This window comes from Balaenoptera acutorostrata, chromosome X (assembly GCF_949987535.1).
Source record: "Balaenoptera acutorostrata chromosome X, mBalAcu1.1, whole genome shotgun sequence".
In the NCBI taxonomy this organism is placed as follows: domain Eukaryota; kingdom Metazoa; phylum Chordata; class Mammalia; order Artiodactyla; family Balaenopteridae; genus Balaenoptera; species Balaenoptera acutorostrata.
In genome coordinates this window covers 99,311,004-99,328,021 of record NC_080085.1, presented here as the reverse complement: position 1 = coordinate 99,328,021, position 17,018 = coordinate 99,311,004, and the positions used below count along the sequence as shown (strand labels likewise).

Genomic DNA, 17,018 nt, shown 5'->3' with positions numbered 1-17,018 from the left:
GCGGTTATTTACCATAGCTCTGTTAATAGCCCAGCTTTGATTCCAATTAGAAGTTGTTCCTCTGTTTTGAAATTAGGGGAGACACCCAAAAATAATTACCTTGCATATTGGAGATGATTTTGCTTTTTGCTTGTGATTATACATTGGACCAAAACAAGATGGAAAGACAAATTTCCATGTTTGTTCACTGTATATCTGTTCATTTTATTTTTGGCAACATTGCAAGGAAATAATGTTAAATTAATCACTGTGTGGTTTTGTGGATTTTTTTTTTTAAACTTGGATGTTTTGGACATGCTCCCAAAATACAGGGACGCTTGTGTGCTTCCTTTGCATTGCTTTGCTCCTCAAATGGTGTCCCTGGTGCGGATTAAAGGCTTTCCTTTAAGCGATATGAGTGAGTCATGGCTAGGCCAGGGCAGAAAATAGGAATGTAGAACATGTGCCTCTCACCTAAACACAAACCCTTCAGTTTCATAACCATTTTGGTTGGACCTGCAGGGCTTTTCTGAGGGTCAAAGGAGTAATTCGAAATGAGGACTATGTCAGATCCATATCTGGTGGGCGTTTGCATCTAGTCTCTATAACGTGAGTCCAGTAGTTTCCTTTTGTGGAGATACCGGGGCAGTGGAAGTGCTGAGAAAGCAAGTTGAGGCATCTTCTTGGAGAAGAGTTGCTGCTATGTGTGGAGCAGGGCAATCACTTTTGCTACTCCAGTAAGAATGGATGGGCCATTGATCAGATTGTAAGCTCTGTGAGGGCAGGAACTATGTGTTGTGCGTCTTTTGTATCCCTCATTGTGTTTAGCACAAGGTTGGCAAATGTGTGGAATAGCCAGGATGCAAGACGTACTTAATGACTTGGTTGAAAAGAAGCTTGGGTTTTCTTCTGCCCCTCTGAGGCTGTAGCAGTTAAATCAGGAGCTTCACTGAGTGTTCTTTTTTTGTCTAAATTCTACCTTTTGATGACTGCCTTCCCTTCTGGGATGTGGGCCAGTGAGCCTCACTCACCTTTCCTGCTACTGATAGCAGTTTAAATGTTGCACCCAAAAGGTGACAGTGGTTATAGCTTTTGTCGTCACCTACCATTCCAAGTCAGAATGGAAGCAGCTGCTCCTGGGGGCTGTGAGGCTAGAGCAGAGCAATCCTGAACATTTCCATCCCCTGGAGACTGGACGACCCCCTGAACACAGCCGCTGGAGAGTGAGGTTTCTTTTTGTCCTTGTGGAAATGGACTCTGCCACTCACGTAAAAGGCAAGCACACGGGAGGTAAAGTCATCCCCTTGGAAGGACTGGTTTGGTTAACTGTTGGCCATTGGTGGCAAAATAGAAACGACGTTTTTATTTCTCCCTCCCTCCCCCTCCTGACCATTTCAGAGTGACCAGTGGTTGGACTCTTGGCGGCGCTTACCCTGAACCTGAGTGTTAGGGGAGAGGGAATCTGCCGTTGCGGTTTCTGGAGCTGCTCATAAGCAAGAATTCCCTATCCTGAGCAAGGCTTTAAGCCTAAAAGAAAGCAGAAATAGGTATGGACCATCGGTGTGAGTGGGTGCCGGTGTGTGCGTGCAAGCCCGGGTGTGTGCAGGGCGGGGCGGGTGTGGGGTGGGAGGGGGTGGCGCGCTCTTCAGAGTCTGCATTTCCCTGCCTTTCAGGAAGGCTTTCTAAGTGATTTTGTTTGAACCATGCATGCTCCCATTTCTGTTTTTCGGAGAGAAGAGAAGTAGTTTTCTAGTCATCTTTCCAGTTTCAGGCACCAGCAGAAATTTATATGCTATACCTGTCAGCCTAATAGAAAATTGCAATCTGACAGTTTAAGTACAGGAGTCCCAGGGGGTCACTGCGAGAGAGGGAAAGTGGACTTAAGGGCAGGTTGCTCAGCCCCTTGGTGCGTACTTCCCCCCCAAAATATGATGAATGGGATTTAAAAGGGGCCTTTGGAAGGTTAACTGTGGGGTGAAACTGCTCAATAGAACAATTAGAAACCAGGTAGCAGTAATCATGCAAGAAGTGCAAAAGGAGGGGGGATGACCTCTTTCCATCTACCACACGCATCTTCTGGGTCAATCCCTGCAAGACTAAAGGAAAGGGGGTCATGTTTCCAGAGAGACTGGAGACTATTTCAAATCATAGAAGTCAGGGCCTGGGAGCCAGGACTCCAAAGTTCTCATCTAGGAACCCGAGGCTGGTTAGGTTGACCTATGTGACTTTTTGTGTGACATCATGTCTATTCTGCAACACTACTTAAGATCCTTGAAGTGAAAGTTTCACTATTGAATATTAGTATTGAATTGCAGGACTTAACATGACAGACAGATTCTGTCCAAAGATTTTATGAGCCTCTAATGAATTTGCGTAGACTATGCTGTGCAGAGAGAGAGAGAAGAGAGAGGTCACCTACTACCATTTTTCAGGTGGGAAAACGGAAGACAAGAAAAGAGGAATCAATTGCTTAGGTTAACCTGTAAACCCATAGCATGATTAGAATTTGAGTCTTAATTTGTCTTTACTACTGATATCCATTTCACTCAGCCCATATTATTTCCCTAAGAAGAACTGGGGTGGGGGAAGGGATATGGTAATCATACCCTTTCCAGAAGGATGACCTTTTAGTTTTTCAATTTCTAACTGCTGTCAGTGGCACACTTCAAATAAAGAGGGCTTCCCCTTTAAGCTCCTCCTACCCAACAACAACAACAAATTCTCAATGACTATTTCTGGATGGCTGAAAGAGAAACTTTGTCAATAACAATTATCCCAAGCCCTTCTCTTACTAAGCCAAGGAGTATCCAAAATGGACAATACCAAAAGGATTTAAAAAAATATGTTTCAGAGTTTTATGAGATCAGAGAAAAAGATTTGCATCAAGCAGAGATCATTTCTATCTGGTGCAAGCCAAGCTCTCTTCACTTTTTATTTATTTGAGTTATTATTTGGCATTTTGTAGCTCCCTCCACATGCTGAACAGCTTTACAGATCCTGCCTATGGGGTAATTTCCCTCACGGTCCTTCCCCCGCTGCCACAACCATAAGAGTTGGATTTTTCATTTCAGTAGAATACAGAGAGATGAACTTTGTAAGGACCTAGGAAAATTGCCCTCTCTGATCACCCTACTTGGCTGCTTCACGTTTCCCCAGTGCTTTTAAGAGTTAAGTCAAGATTGAGTACTTAACCCAGGCTAAAAGTAAAAGAGGAAACAGAGGGCTCTTATGCCTCCAAGTTCCTCGTCATGTCCATGTTAGAGCCAGAAGCCGCCAACAATTAACCGATTAAAACCTAGATTCAGTTCTCTACTTTGTCTCTGCAGTGGAATCCTCACCCCCAAATACTCATTTTCTTCCCCTTTAGAGGACTGATTTATCCATCACCTGGATGTTAAGCTTCCTGTTTCCCCTTCCCAGGTCAAGGGCAGCCCAGGTGCCCAATTTCTCTCTCTCTTCACAAGGCACCACCAGCAATAGAGATGAGAAATTCTGAAGAACAGCCAAGCGGAGGAACCACGGTATTGCAGCGTCTGCTACAAGAGCAGCTCCGCTATGGCAATCCTAATGAGAATCGCAACCTGCTTGCCATACACCAGCAAGCCACAGGCAACGGCCCTCCTTTCCCCAGTGGCAGTGGGAACCCAGGCCCTCAGAATGATGTGTTGAGTCCCCAAGACCACCACCAACAGCTTGTGGCTCATGCTGCTCGACAAGAACCCCAGGGGCAGGAAATCCAGTCAGAAAACCTCATCATGGAGAAGCAGCTTTCCCCTCGAATGCAGAATAATGAAGAACTCCCGACCTATGAGGAGGCCAAGGTCCAATCCCAGTACTTTCGGGGCCAACAGCATGCCAGTGTCGGAGCTGCCTTCTATGTCACTGGAGTGACCAACCAGAAGATGAGGACTGAGGGACGCCCGTCAGTTCAGCGGCTCAATCCTGGAAAGATGCATCAGGATGAAGGACTCAGAGACCTTAAGCAAGGACATGTTCGCTCCTTGAGTGAACGACTAATGCAGATGTCACTGGCCACCAGCGGAGTTAAGGCCCATCCGCCTGTTACCAGCGCTCCCCTCTCCCCACCACAACCCAATGACCTCTACAAGAATCCCACAAGTTCCAGTGAATTCTACAAGGCCCAAGGGCCACCTCCCAGCCAGCATAGCCTGAAGGGCATGGAACACCGAGGCCCCCCACCAGAGTATCCCTTCAAGGGCATGCCACCCCAATCTGTAGTGTGCAAGCCCCAAGAGCCAGGGCACGTCTATAGTGAGCATCGTCTGAACCAGCCAGGGAGGACAGAGGGGCAACTGATGAGGTATCAGCATCCCCCTGAGTATGGAGCTGCCAGGTAAGAGAGTTCCCTTTCTGTCATTCCCTGACCTCATCCCCAACCAGCTTCTGCTGTGTGTTGGGAATCTTAAGGGAAGGAACGGGCAGGTGTTTGGTATAACAAACTCTGCAGTGCATGGCTGGCCCCTGGCTTAGCAAATTTCCTGCCAACCTGAATTTCTAGCCTCTTCAGCCGTCACTAGCCCTGTATTAACATACCCTTGACTTTATAGGTTGAGCATGGCCCCAACTGCCTAGTGGCTGAACAGGAGCACAAGTCTTGATTTCAGCAGCTTTTCGCTGTCCGGTCTCCTCAGATATTGAAGGAAGAGTCAGTGTTCCTCTTCTTGTGAGTTATTAAGCCCTTCTTTGAGGGGAAGTAAATTATCTTGCGCTTGAGTCTGGAATATCCTATCACTTTCATTTATTCTCCTCCACAAAGCTCTCTTCACTAATTTTTGCAAACAAATCTTTCTGCAGAATTTGTATGATTTTCTCAGACACTAAACAAACATCCAGATATTATTGTTGGGAGAACTATATACGTGCAGGTTCAGAATGTGACTTGCCTTGTACTTCCTTGCAGTTCATGAAGTCTGGACTGCTTCATCTTTCTTCTGTAGAGAGTTTGTTAGCTGCCGGTGACGTTTTTAAACATCTAAGTTAAATTCATCTCATATCATATAGATGCTAAAATGCGGAAGGAAAAATATTCCCATGGCTTCTGTACAACTTGCCATTAGTTCAGGACGACTGTTTTGTATATTCATTAATTCCTAAATGTACTTCTGAATTATTCAGGGACCCATTGACTCATTGCTGTATCAACCAGACCTTATGATTCTATGATTCTGTTCATTGTTCCTATTGTTCCTGTTGGGGCCATGTCTCCAGTCAGGAGTATTTAAGCATATGGGACAGAGGGAAGGTTTCAACCTTGGGCGAAAATGATGGCAGTTATGTGTGGTATTCCTGCCTTGTTACCATGGGTAGTTATGGGTGGCTTTTTTCTATAGGCAGCCCCTAGACGAGGCCTGTGATCTCTTTGATGCCTAACTTTTTGCCTCCTGTCCCCTCTTACTCATTTGGGAAAGAGTCTCTTGGCTTGAAGTATAGTGGGTGACTCAAGAAAGAAGGCAGTCAGGGGTGGAGTAGGGTGAAGGTAAGAGAATGCACCTGGCATTTCCTGGTATTTCATTTTTTTCACCTCTAGGTCCTGTTTTTTAGCCAGAGGCAATTCACTTTGGGCTCCACCCCTAACTTTGCCAGTTTAGGATTTTTTTAATTCCTTAACCCAGGCTGATTTCCTAACCTTTTTCAACCTCCTCTGTGCAGCTTTCAAAGGGCAGGAGCCTAACGTCTGATAAGTGGCTTGAAACAGGAAATGGGGTAATGGACAGGGCCCTTCCGGTTTAAATGAGCAAGAACCCAATTCCCATCTGCCCAACGAAACCGAAGACCCAGGGAGGGGTTGGTCCATTGGACTGCTTAGCTTAATGGAAACCCATCCAAACCAGCAACATGGCAGTGAAGCTGGGGGGTTTTATTTTGCTCTTCTCATCAGCATGGAAGAGTGTGTGGGCCTCCCTCCTGTATGTGAGTGGGCTGTAAGTGTATTGCCTTGTGGGAGGGGAGAGTGTTGGCTGGGGTGTGGAGCAGAATCCAAGCCCCGCTCAACACATGGCCCGCCTTCCCAGGAAAGCTATTTTCAGAACTCATTCACCAGCATTGTTTGTGATCTGAAATGACTCCCACAGTGTTTGAAGCTAGATAGAAAAGCCCTTTGATCTGCCTAAATAAATATTAAGGAGCCCAAAGAGAGATTTTTTTTTTCCTCCCCATACTGATTAAACCACCAGAGAAACTTAGCTGCATATATTTAACCGGAAGGTATTTGTATTTTCTCCTCCCTCCTATGTTATCTGTGGCTCTCTCGCTCTATTCCCCAAAGCGGTAGGTTCCACGCTGATTACCCTCTCTTGAGCGGTATTTTAATACACAGGTTTGCTGGAACAGTTTTTTTTTTTCCTCTATGGGAGAGGAATAGGGTGCTTGATATGCTCAAAGAATAATCAAGCCTAAGACAATCCTAACCAGAAGATGCTCTTTGTGAGCTTTGGGTCTGCAGCAGACAAACTCTGGCAATAAAATTTTTGCAGAGCCTGGGGTGAGGGTGTGGCACCTATTGACAAATTACTGGCAAGGGGAGGTCCTTGAATTGCTTTCCGTAATTATACCACTTTTAGGTGGTGGCACATTTTTCCTCCTTTATTTCCTTTAACCAACTAGCTGGACAGTTTGTGAGTACCTTTCCAAGTAACTGCCGCTAGCACCAAACGATTAGAAGACAAAATCCTTAGTTCTTAATCCACAAATTACAGATCAAGATTCAGAGTAAGCTCTTTGAACAAATTGTTGTTCAAAAAACCTTTGTTGGCCTTTAGAGGTGCGGTGAAATGCTAGAGATTTGCTGTTAAAATGAACAAAACGTGATAAACAGACTTTTTTATTACTTCATCTTCGCTATGCCCTCCTCCCCACTTAAAAAATAAATATCCTGAATGCCCAGAACTCCAGATGGGAAACAAGGCCAAGCCATCTGAAGAATTAAAACTTTTCTGAATCTTTGTCTTTCTAAGCGCTGAGCCTTTTCTGCATCCGGGGTTTATACGTTTATCAACTGCTTTTAAAAATTAAATCCTTTCTGTTTGTAAAGCAGCCACCTCCTTTCAATTGTTGAAATCGTGCCCAGATCTGAGGTTTCTTGAAATCCTTTTTTAGTGGAATCTAAGGGTGACCTAACTCTGTAGTTCAGAGCGGAGCTGGTTGTGCAAGAGAAACAATCAGGAATTTGCAGCCCTCTCCAGGATTCAGAGAGTAACCATCACAGAGCCTGGGAAAGGCACAGTTTCTGTGGGGAGAATAAATTGGGTTCCAGGCTGTTGGCACCTGCTCTGGTGAGAGTGTGCATGTGCGGGCTTGCACACGTGTAGGCCAGGAGTGTATGGTGTGCGTTGGGGGTGTGTGTGGGGGGCTGTGTGTCTGGGAAGGGCAGGGGCTCCAGTCAGAGAGGTCGCAGGGTGGAAGTTGCTGTGTCAGCTCAATGGATCTGCTTTTGCTTTCCCTTTGTGTCCTCACAAGCTGTCTCTGGGAGAGATTTCCCCCGGCTTTGAGGAGATGCTGATTTTGGTCACTGGCCTCTGTCCTGCGTGTATGTCGGGTCTCCTTTTCCGCAGAGCACCTGGGGCCCAGGTTGTCTTAGGAAGGAGAAGGATGAAGGGAGGGAAGGGGCGGGGAGGCAGGTCAGGGCGTCCATGGGATCATGTGATTGTGTTGTCTACAGGCGGCTTGTTGTTCCTGGTTAATGTGTCAGTGGGGAGAGATTCCTGCTGCTGTGCAGTGGAAGGACCTGGGGAGTGTGCCGCTCACCCAGCTGCCACCTTTATTATTACTATTACTCTGATTATTTTTTAACCTTGAGTGTAGTTTTGCTTCCTCTGACATTCCCCCAGCTCGCTCCCACTCCCGTCATTCCTCAGCCCCCTTCTCTCAGGGGGGAATTCACAGGAGTGTTAATACTGTCCTACTTTTTCATGGTGGGCGGATGCCGGAGTCCAGATGGAGTTCGTTGGCTGGAGGGCTTTCTCTCCTTTTGCGACGGCCCAAACCTTGCTTCGTGTTTGCAAACCTGCCAGGGGCGGACTGCGTTGGTTTTCCCAACATCACGGTGCACTGAAGTCTGCTCCCTTTTCCAGCCTGGGGAACCCAAGGGGCAGCTGCCTTTTCTCCACTTATCTTTAGGCAGAGCCCAGAGTCGTGGCCGGGGCCACTGCTATCCTGGGCTTATCCTACTCTGGAGACCTCCTCCCAGAGACCTTGTGGTCTCTCCTTTCCCGAGGCCCCTGGGAGGCCATGTTCTGTCCAGGGCACGGAGGGGCCTTTCAGGAGGGAGGCCAGGGCAGGAGGGAGGCCAGTGGCCAGTCTGTTTGAGAGAGAGGTCTGGGTTGCTGATGGGACCCAGGGGAGCTGTGGGAAGGAGGCCCAGTTCACAACTGGGCATTCAGTCTTTAAAAGAGAACACCTCCCAGGCCTTGGGTTTCCAAATCGTGGCACTGAGGATGAAGGTTAATATGGTCATTTACCCCTTAAAATTTGAAAGCTGGATTGAAGAACATGAAATTTAAGCCCCTCTTTTCTGCGCAAGATATACAAAAGCCCCAACAAATCCCAGGACATCATGCTTTAACTCTAGGGATATATATAAATTATAATAGCTCTTACTAGAAGTGGAAGGAGAGCACATAGTCCATTTTACTTCTGAGGAAACTGAAGATCCACAGCATGAAAAATGCAGGAAGACTCTCCCCCAAATAAGTTTATAAACAGCTCCCAGGCTTTTGATTGAATGAGTGCTTTGAGCTCCTCGACATAACGGTTATGTATGGTAGCAACTTTCCAGTTGTAATCATAAAAACCATGTAAATTCTTCTGTCTACAAAAACTTTTCCCTCTTCAATATTCAACAATTATTTATAGTGACAGATGTGTGAAATTGGAAGAATGTGGGTACACCAGACGCATTGATGGGGCTGAGAGACAACCTTCGGCTTGAGCAGGTTTGAGGGCTCTGGCGAACATCTGGGTTATTGGATATCTGTGAGCAAGTGTTTGGAATGGTTTTGTAGCTGTAAAAATCCCTCATAGTGAGGATCTCTTGTAGAGAGAGATAAATGAACAGTAATGACAACTGGAGTATGTGTGGGAGGGATGTGCTTTAGCATCTGGAATGCCTGTTAAAAGTTAATTGCTCCTGGTGATTCGTCCCAGTTTCACCACAAATTTTATGCAATTTAGTGCAAAGATTAAGTGGATATCCCATAAGTAAAATCACTAACAGGGTCAACCATTCTCATTGGGAGGTAGATATGAGACTCTTTGTAATTCCTATGGAGATCAAAACTGAGAAGAGTCCAGTATTTTTGTAATTCATTTGTGACCTCGGGAACAAAATAGGTTCATGCAGATGAAGTAACTTGAGCAAGGTTACACAGCTAGTAAGCAGTAGGAAAGGTCTCCAAACTCTCTTGGGATCCAAATCCTGTGCTCTTAGCCATCTGTCTTCCCTGGATTGAGAAATATCAACTGTAGGACAGGCATCCACAGGATGTGGGAGTATATGAGGGTAGCTGGGCATGGGCTGGGGGGTGAACAAGTTTTTTTGTTTTCAGTGTATACCGACATATTCTTCCTGGTCGTGGTGATGGTAGAAGTGATCCATCTGCATACTCTGATTGTTTCCCTTAATGGCTGAGAGTCCAGTATTAGGTACAAAAATGGAAGAGTCACATTAAACCATGTACCAAAGTTCTCTTTCTAGAACTTTCTATAAGCAATAGGCTGGGAATCTGAACATCGGTGGAAATCAGTGCATTATAGTAGTGGAAAGAACCAGAAAATGGGACTTAGGTTCTACCCTGGAACTGCCACTTACTCACTCTGTAATATTTGGCAGATCACTTCCACTCTCTGTACCTCAGTTTCTCCCTCTGTCCAATGACAGAGTTGGACTAAAGGATTTCTTTAAGGCCTTTCCAGTCCTTACATTTTGTGATTCAGTTAAGTCAAAAATAGTATGGTAGTGTTGCCTGTAATCCCCTCCAAATCTTGGGATTATTGCTGCTAAAAGGCATCATTCAATTATTAACTGTAATCAACAATAATTATTTGGTGTCTCTAATGTAATAAGTATCTATATATCCTCAAGTAATTTTTTGTGACTATATGAATTATCCAAGAGAGTTGCAGATAATACGATGAAGGGTTGTTTTGGCGACGGTTTGCCGTTTCCTTCTGCGCAAGTGGAATGAACTTTCTAACTGTGACTCTTTCTGTGTGCTGGGCCACATATAGAATGCCAGCAAAGGGTTAGTTTAAAATCCTGAGGTGACAGTTACCTAGTTGAAGACGAATTTGAAATGCTTACCCTTGAGTAACCAGTGTACAAGGATGCATCACTTAGATTTTCACCAAGCAACCTTTGAGATCATCTGGTTCCATCCTGCACGGGATCACACCTCTGTCGGTCAGGTATTCACAGGACCCCGTAGTCTGACCCTTCCTGCTCCTCATTTCTCAGCTGCCTGGGGGCCCTGGGAGCCTCCTCGTCTCCCTTTCTTGTGCCCCTCTCCCCAGTGCCTTTAGAGGGAGCTTAACCTGAGCACACCCTCCGTGTTTTCCAGGCCGACGCAGGACATCTCATTGCCGTTGTCAGCCCGGAACTCTCAGCCTCACAGCCCTACTTCTTCCCTCACGTCTGGGGGTTCCTTACCCTTGCTGCAGTCTCCACCGTCCACTAGATTGTCTCCTGCCCAACACCCCTTGGTCCCAAACCAAGGAGACCACTCAGCTCACCTGCCTAGGCCGCAGCAGCATTTCCTTGCTAACCAGGCTCACCAGGGGGATCATTACCGTCTCCCCCAGCCTGGCCTGAGTCAGCAGCCGCCGCCGCCGCCACACCATCACCACCATCACCAGCAGCAGCAGCAGCCAGGAGAAGCCTATTCAGCTATGCCTCGGGCTCAGCAGTCGTCTGCTTCGTATCAGCCAATGCCAGCCGACCCTTTTGCCATTGTTTCCAGAGCCCAGCAGATGGTTGAGATTCTCTCAGATGAGAACCGGAACTTGCGGCAGGAGTTGGAAGGATGCTACGAGAAGGTGGCGAGACTGCAGAAGGTGAGGCCCCCCTATGGGGATATTTGAGTCTTTTGGGGGATATTTGAGTCTTTTTGAAATCTTATTGGTTTAATATCGATGTAAAAGTCTCCACTTGTGGGTCCCTGCATGACTTATGGGCGCATCTTCAGGATTCTTATATTTCAAGGTTATAGATGGAGCAAACTTTGGACAAGCCTTCTGCCTGTCTTTCTAGCAGAAGTAACATTTCACAGACACCATAGCCCTCAAGAAAGCTTAATTGAGTGTTTGAGAATTACAAAAGGCAGAGAAACTGCTTCAGAAGGTCAAGAACACTAGAGAGGTCTGTGTAGGTGAAGGACCTGCCAGCATAAAGACTTTTCCTTTTGATTATATTTTCCCAAATACTGATTTTGAATGTTCAATATAAACCCATAGTTCCCAGAAAAATCTCACCACTGAAGTTAGATCCTGCCCTGCCTTGTTCTGGAAAGGGCTTAGAGCACTTTTCCGAGTGGCAGTTCTCACAGTAACCCTTTTTCAACACCCTTTCCTTTTCCCTCTTCTTGCTTTGGTCCTTCCCTGCAGATCAAATTCAACATCTGCTCTCTTTCTCTGGTGTGTGTGTGGGGAAGGAGGGGCTTAGCACCACAGCTGGGTGACAGGTGACAGCCCTAGGCTGAGGAAGTAGCAAAAGGAGTGTATGTCCCAAGTTCACATTCTTTCCTGGGCCCCTCCTGAGTCTACTGCAGCTGGGACTTTAGCTCTTGAGTGCCCTAAGCTAGGAACCTTAGCTCTTGGCTTCCAGTGGCTGTTGGTGAATGGGGTTATGCCTTTGGCAGCCTCTTTACAGCTTTTGTCATTGTGGAGCTCCTGTGGTTTGATCTCCCCGACAATGCAGACTGTTCAGGGAGGTGAGGGTGAAGGTGGAGGAGGGAAGGAATGTTGCCTGGTATTGTTCAGCAACTCTGTCCTTAGGAGACACCCAGGAGTGGAAATTTCAGGGGCCTGAATGAAGCTGGCAATATGTAAACACCAGATGTGGGTCCTAATGAAGAGGGCGGCTTACTATCAGCTAAGTATTTTTATGTAGCAAAATATGCTTACCACCTACCCAATGTTCCCAAGTCTGGATGGGGGTTGTTGGATAAGAAATGTTTCTTCCCAGCTTTGCCCACAATTTAAAATTTTCTCCCTCCTCTCATACCTGACCCCCATCACATTGGTACAATAAATTAATCATACTCACACACTAGAAGCAGACTGGCCCTTTGGCTGATTAGGTTTAACAGTTGACACCGCTCCCTAAACTCTCTATTCATGGTGGCCCTGGCCCCATCTTTGATGCAGTAAACAAAGGATGGACCCAGATCTTCTGCAGGCGCTCTTTGCCAGAGGATGGTGAATTTTTTTTGAGGGGGAGGGTGGGTGGCAGGGAAGTGGAGCAGAATAGGATTTGGGTTGTTGTTTTGTTCCCCAGTATGGGGAAAGATGCCTCAACCAGGTGTAATCGGGACAGCTTGAGTGCTGGGAGAAGTGAAGGCCGACCCAGTGCTGCAGTGCATTAGAGGCACAGGGGGGGGAGAAGAAGACAAGGAAAGTGGGGAGAATAAGGTAGATATCAGCTAGTACTAGAAAAAAGAAGAAGGTCCGAGGCTCATGAGGGGAATAAGTAGACTGAATAAGTCTGGAAACCCACCACCATCCTCCCTCTCCCCTGCCCACAGACCAAACCAATGGATATGCCCTTCTGTGACTTCTTTTCCTGGAAGGTCCTGTTGACAGATGTACAACTTGCCCTTTTGGAGGGAACAGTATCTACAAAGAGGGTAGGGAAAGGATCGGTACAACATCTTGAAAGAGTCCTCTGAACAGCTTGAGTAAAGGGACAGCCTTCCACGAGGATGAGGAGAAAAGGGGACCCTTGTGCACTATTAGTGGGAATGTAAATTGGTGTAGCTACCGTGGAAAACAGCATGGAGGTTTCTCAAAAAACTAAAACTAGAACTACCATATGACCCAGCAACTCCACTCCTCGGTATATATCCAAAAGAAACAAAAACATGAATTCAAAAAGATACATGCATCCCAATGTTCATAGCAAGATTGTTTACAATGGCCAAGATATGGAGGCCACCTAACTGTCCATCAACAGATGAATGGATAAAGAAGATGTGGTATGTATACACACACACACACACACACACACACACACACACACACACACACACACACACACACACAGAGACTGGAATACTCCTCAGCCATAAAAAAGAATGAAACTTTACCATTTGCAGCAACATGGATGGACTTGGAGGGCTTTATGCTTAGTGAAATCAGTCAGACAGAGAAAGACAAATACTGTACATTATCACTTATATGTGGAATCTAAAAGCAAAACAAACTAGTGAATATAACAAAAAAGAAGCAGACTCAAAGATATAGAGAACAAACTAGGTTTAAGAGTGGGGAGAGGGGAAGGGGGAGCGGAGAGATAGAGGTAGGGGATTAGGAGGTACAAACTATTGTGTATAAAATAAGCTACAGGGCTTCCCTGGTGGTGCAGTGGTTAAGAATCTGCCTGCTACCGCAGGGGACACGGGTTCGAGCCCTGGTCCGGGAAGATCCCACATGCCGCGGAGCAACTAAGCCCATGCACCACAACTACTGAGCCTGCACTCTAGAGCCCGCAAGCCATAACTACTGAAGCTCACGTGCCTAGAGCCCATGCTCTGCAACAAGAGAAGCCACCGCAGTGAGAAGCCCACGCACCGCAAAGAAGAGTAGCCCCTGCTCGCCACAACTAGAGAAAGCCACGCATAGCAACGAAGACCCAGTGCAGCCAAAAATAAATTAAATAAATAAATAAATAAATAAAGCTACAAGGATATATTGTACACCACAGGGAATACAGCCAATATTTTATAGTAACTATAAATGGAGTATAACCTTTAAAAATTGGGAATCAGGACTTCCCTGGTGGCACAGTGGTTAAGAATCCACCCACTAATGCAGGGGACACGGGTTCGATCCCTTGTCCGGGAAGATCCCACATGCCGCGGACCAACTAAGCCCGTGCGCCACAACTACTGAGCCTGTGCTCTAGAGCCCGTGAGCCACAACTGCCGAGCCCACGTGCCACAACTACTGAAGCCTGCACACCTAGAGACCGTGCTCCACAGCAGGAGAAGCCACCACAACGAGAAGCCCTTGCACCACAACAAAGAGTAGCCCCCGCTCGCCGCAACTAGAGAAAGCCCGCGAACAGCAACGAAGACCCAACACAGCCAAAAATAAAAATAAATAAATAAGTAAATACAATTTAAAAAAAAAAAAAAAAAAAAAAAAAATTGGGAATCACTATATTGTACACCTGTAACGTATAATATTGTACATCAAATATACTTCAATAAAAAACCATAAACAAACAAACAAAAAATGGGGACTGCCTTCCAGGTGTGGCATTCTGTGGGGCACTGGAAAGCCTTGTACCCTAAAGGCTGCCCAGAGCAGACCAATACCAAGCCTGCTCTTTCAAATGGAAATGTGTATTTTCTCTACTGAGCACTTGAATTTCATGCAAAAGCTTTATCAGGCTCAGGCCTTGCAGATCTTGTCTCTAAATGCCATTCACCAGTTTTCACCTTCTGTGCTGCTATCTTGGTGCCATCTGCAAGGAGAAAAACACTCTCAAGTCTGCTCTTTTCTGTGTTGTAATCCTCATTTGTTTGCAGGCAGTCCTGCCTCAGGCATCATTTTGGAGCTGGGACAGGTGGAATCTAAGTTGTTTGGTAACCCCACCTTTCTCCGAGTCTCCCACGGGGGGCCTGATATTTCTCCCCATGAAGTACCCTGAGCTTTGTTAAGGAGGATAGTGGAAAGCTGAGAAGGAATGCAGAATGGTTGCAGGAGTCAAATTTTATTTGAAAATTGCTTAATAGGCCATGAGGTTTACTTGTCTTATACAAATCATATGCAAATATCTCTGTGGTTGTGATATGTGCAATGAAACTCTACTGGTTCCAGAAAGACTCTGGAGTCTAATTTCTTATTTTCTTCCTGATTTGGGCTGATTCAGGGCAGGACCCTTTCTCTTTGAGGTTTTGTGTGTGTGTGTGTGTGTGTGTTTTTCTCTTTTACAAGATTTGCTGGGGTGTCATAAAACACAACTCTGATCATGAGTTTCTGTTAACAACTCTGATCGTGAGTTTCTGTTAAAAAATCTGTTCTGGTTTCCCACTGACTACGGGATAAAGTCCAAATGCCTGGCATTAAAGCCCTTTTATGATCTGACTCCAATCTGTCTTTGCAGCCAGATCTCACCAGCTTCCCCCTGTGTACCCCACAGTGTCCAGCCAAACGAGACTACTGGTCATTCTGGGAATGCATTCGCTCACTCAGAATAGAATACCCTTCCCCTCACCTCTGCTCATTGAAATCTGACCCAGCTTTCAGGATCCGACTCTAAATGCCACCTCCTCCCTGAAATTCTTCTCCTCTCACTTCACCCCCAAGCAGGAATAACCTCTTCCTCCCCTACACTTTATAACTTTACTCCTACTTTTCTTAATAATGTATCTTTCCCTATATTCTTTTACTTGATTAGACTGAAAGCTTCTTGAGGGCAGTTATAATGTCCTCATTCATATTTACACACCCTACAGTGCTTTAAAGAGTTCTTGTAATACTTGGCCCCTGGTAAATGTTTGTTAAATTGAACTGAACTAACTACATGAGGCTGAGGCTTAGGGTTTTTAGGGTTCACCTCTGCCACTGACTTGCTCTAGAAAAGGCCATTGAAGTCTTCTCTCTGCTAAAATGGGGAGAGGTACCCTTGTGTAGGCCAATATCATCCCGGATTGAAATAAACATATGAAAGCCCTTCGAACGCTCTGCAATAACTATATACATTATTATTAATATTTTCAAAATTAAGAAATTCTTATTTGGAAAGGAAAATCATTTATAACTATACTTATGAAATTTATCCTCTCCTACCACCTTCTCTGAAGGCAGAAACATGTATTTGTTTTTAACCTGAGGAAATCTCGTGACCCGGTGAGTTAATTACTGAGCTCAAAGTTGAACTTAGAAATTCTTCCAGGAAACTTTTCTCATCTGACTGTGTTATGCTTGCCTCCTGGCCATCTGTAAAGCCCTGGGAGAAGTTCTCATTAAGGATTTACATATATGTTTTCAGATCGTCTTCCCCATCAACTTCCTATCATCATCACTATCTTTCATTTTTGTTGTTGTTCAGGTGGAGACAGAAATCCAGCGTGTCTCAGAGGCATATGAGAACCTTGTGAAGTCATCCTCCAAAAGAGAGGCCCTGGAGAAAGCCATGAGAAACAAGCTTGAGGGCGAGATTCGGAGGATGCATGACTTCAACAGGGATCTGAGAGGTGAGGGAATCACTTCTGAAGCATCAGTCAAGATGGTGAAGGGACCAATAAGGTCCTACTGTAAACAACAAGGTCCTACTGTATAGCATAGAGAAGTATATTCAATATCCTGTGATAAACCATAATGGAAAAGAATATAAAAAATGAATGTATATATATAAATATGTATAACTGAATCACTTTGCTGTGCAGCAGAAATTAACACAACATTGTAAATCAACTATACTTCAATTTTTAAAAAAAGGATGGTGAAGGGAAGGGCTAAGCTAAGGAGCACATGGCGAGGCTTCTAGGTCTTGTCCAGCCCACTAGGATAGTCAGCAAATTACAGAGCATAGACCAGGCTAGGTTTTTGTGACTACAATAGTGTGTGGTCCTAAGCTTTCTTAATCAAAGTGGGGTGAACTGATGTGTGAATCAGACAGTATCCCTCCTGGGTCTCCTGGACCCACTTGGCCTGTCCCCATAGTCTGTGTTACCTCTCTTCCTTTCCAGGTTTAAAGATTTTGTAATAACTTTGATGCTTTTTTTTTTCCTGGTGAATGAAAGCTATCATATATTCAGGGATGGATTCCTTGGTTGGAATTTAGAAATCTGCACTAAGGT

At 45.5% G+C, this 17,018-nt stretch overlaps 1 protein-coding gene across 4 annotated transcripts in view; it reads left to right on the top strand.

The window, feature by feature from the left end:
• The window catches only part of AMOT (angiomotin), a 59,524-nt gene that overhangs the window by 13,657 nt on the left and 28,849 nt on the right, over window positions 1–17,018 (top strand). For 2 of the 4 annotated variants that reach the window (XM_057538423.1, XM_057538424.1), the window contains exons 3-6: window positions 1,378–1,526; window positions 3,400–4,333; window positions 10,554–11,046; window positions 16,268–16,412. In XM_057538423.1, coding sequence (XP_057394406.1) covers window positions 3,462–4,333; window positions 10,554–11,046; window positions 16,268–16,412 — 1,510 coding nt within the window. In that variant the 5' untranslated portion in view covers window positions 1,378–1,526; window positions 3,400–3,461. Of the gene's footprint in view, window positions 1–1,377; window positions 1,527–3,399; window positions 4,334–7,156; window positions 7,272–10,553; window positions 11,047–16,267; window positions 16,413–17,018 lie in introns of those variants that run through there. The other 2 variants (XM_057538425.1, XM_057538426.1) reach the window with 2 other exon arrangements.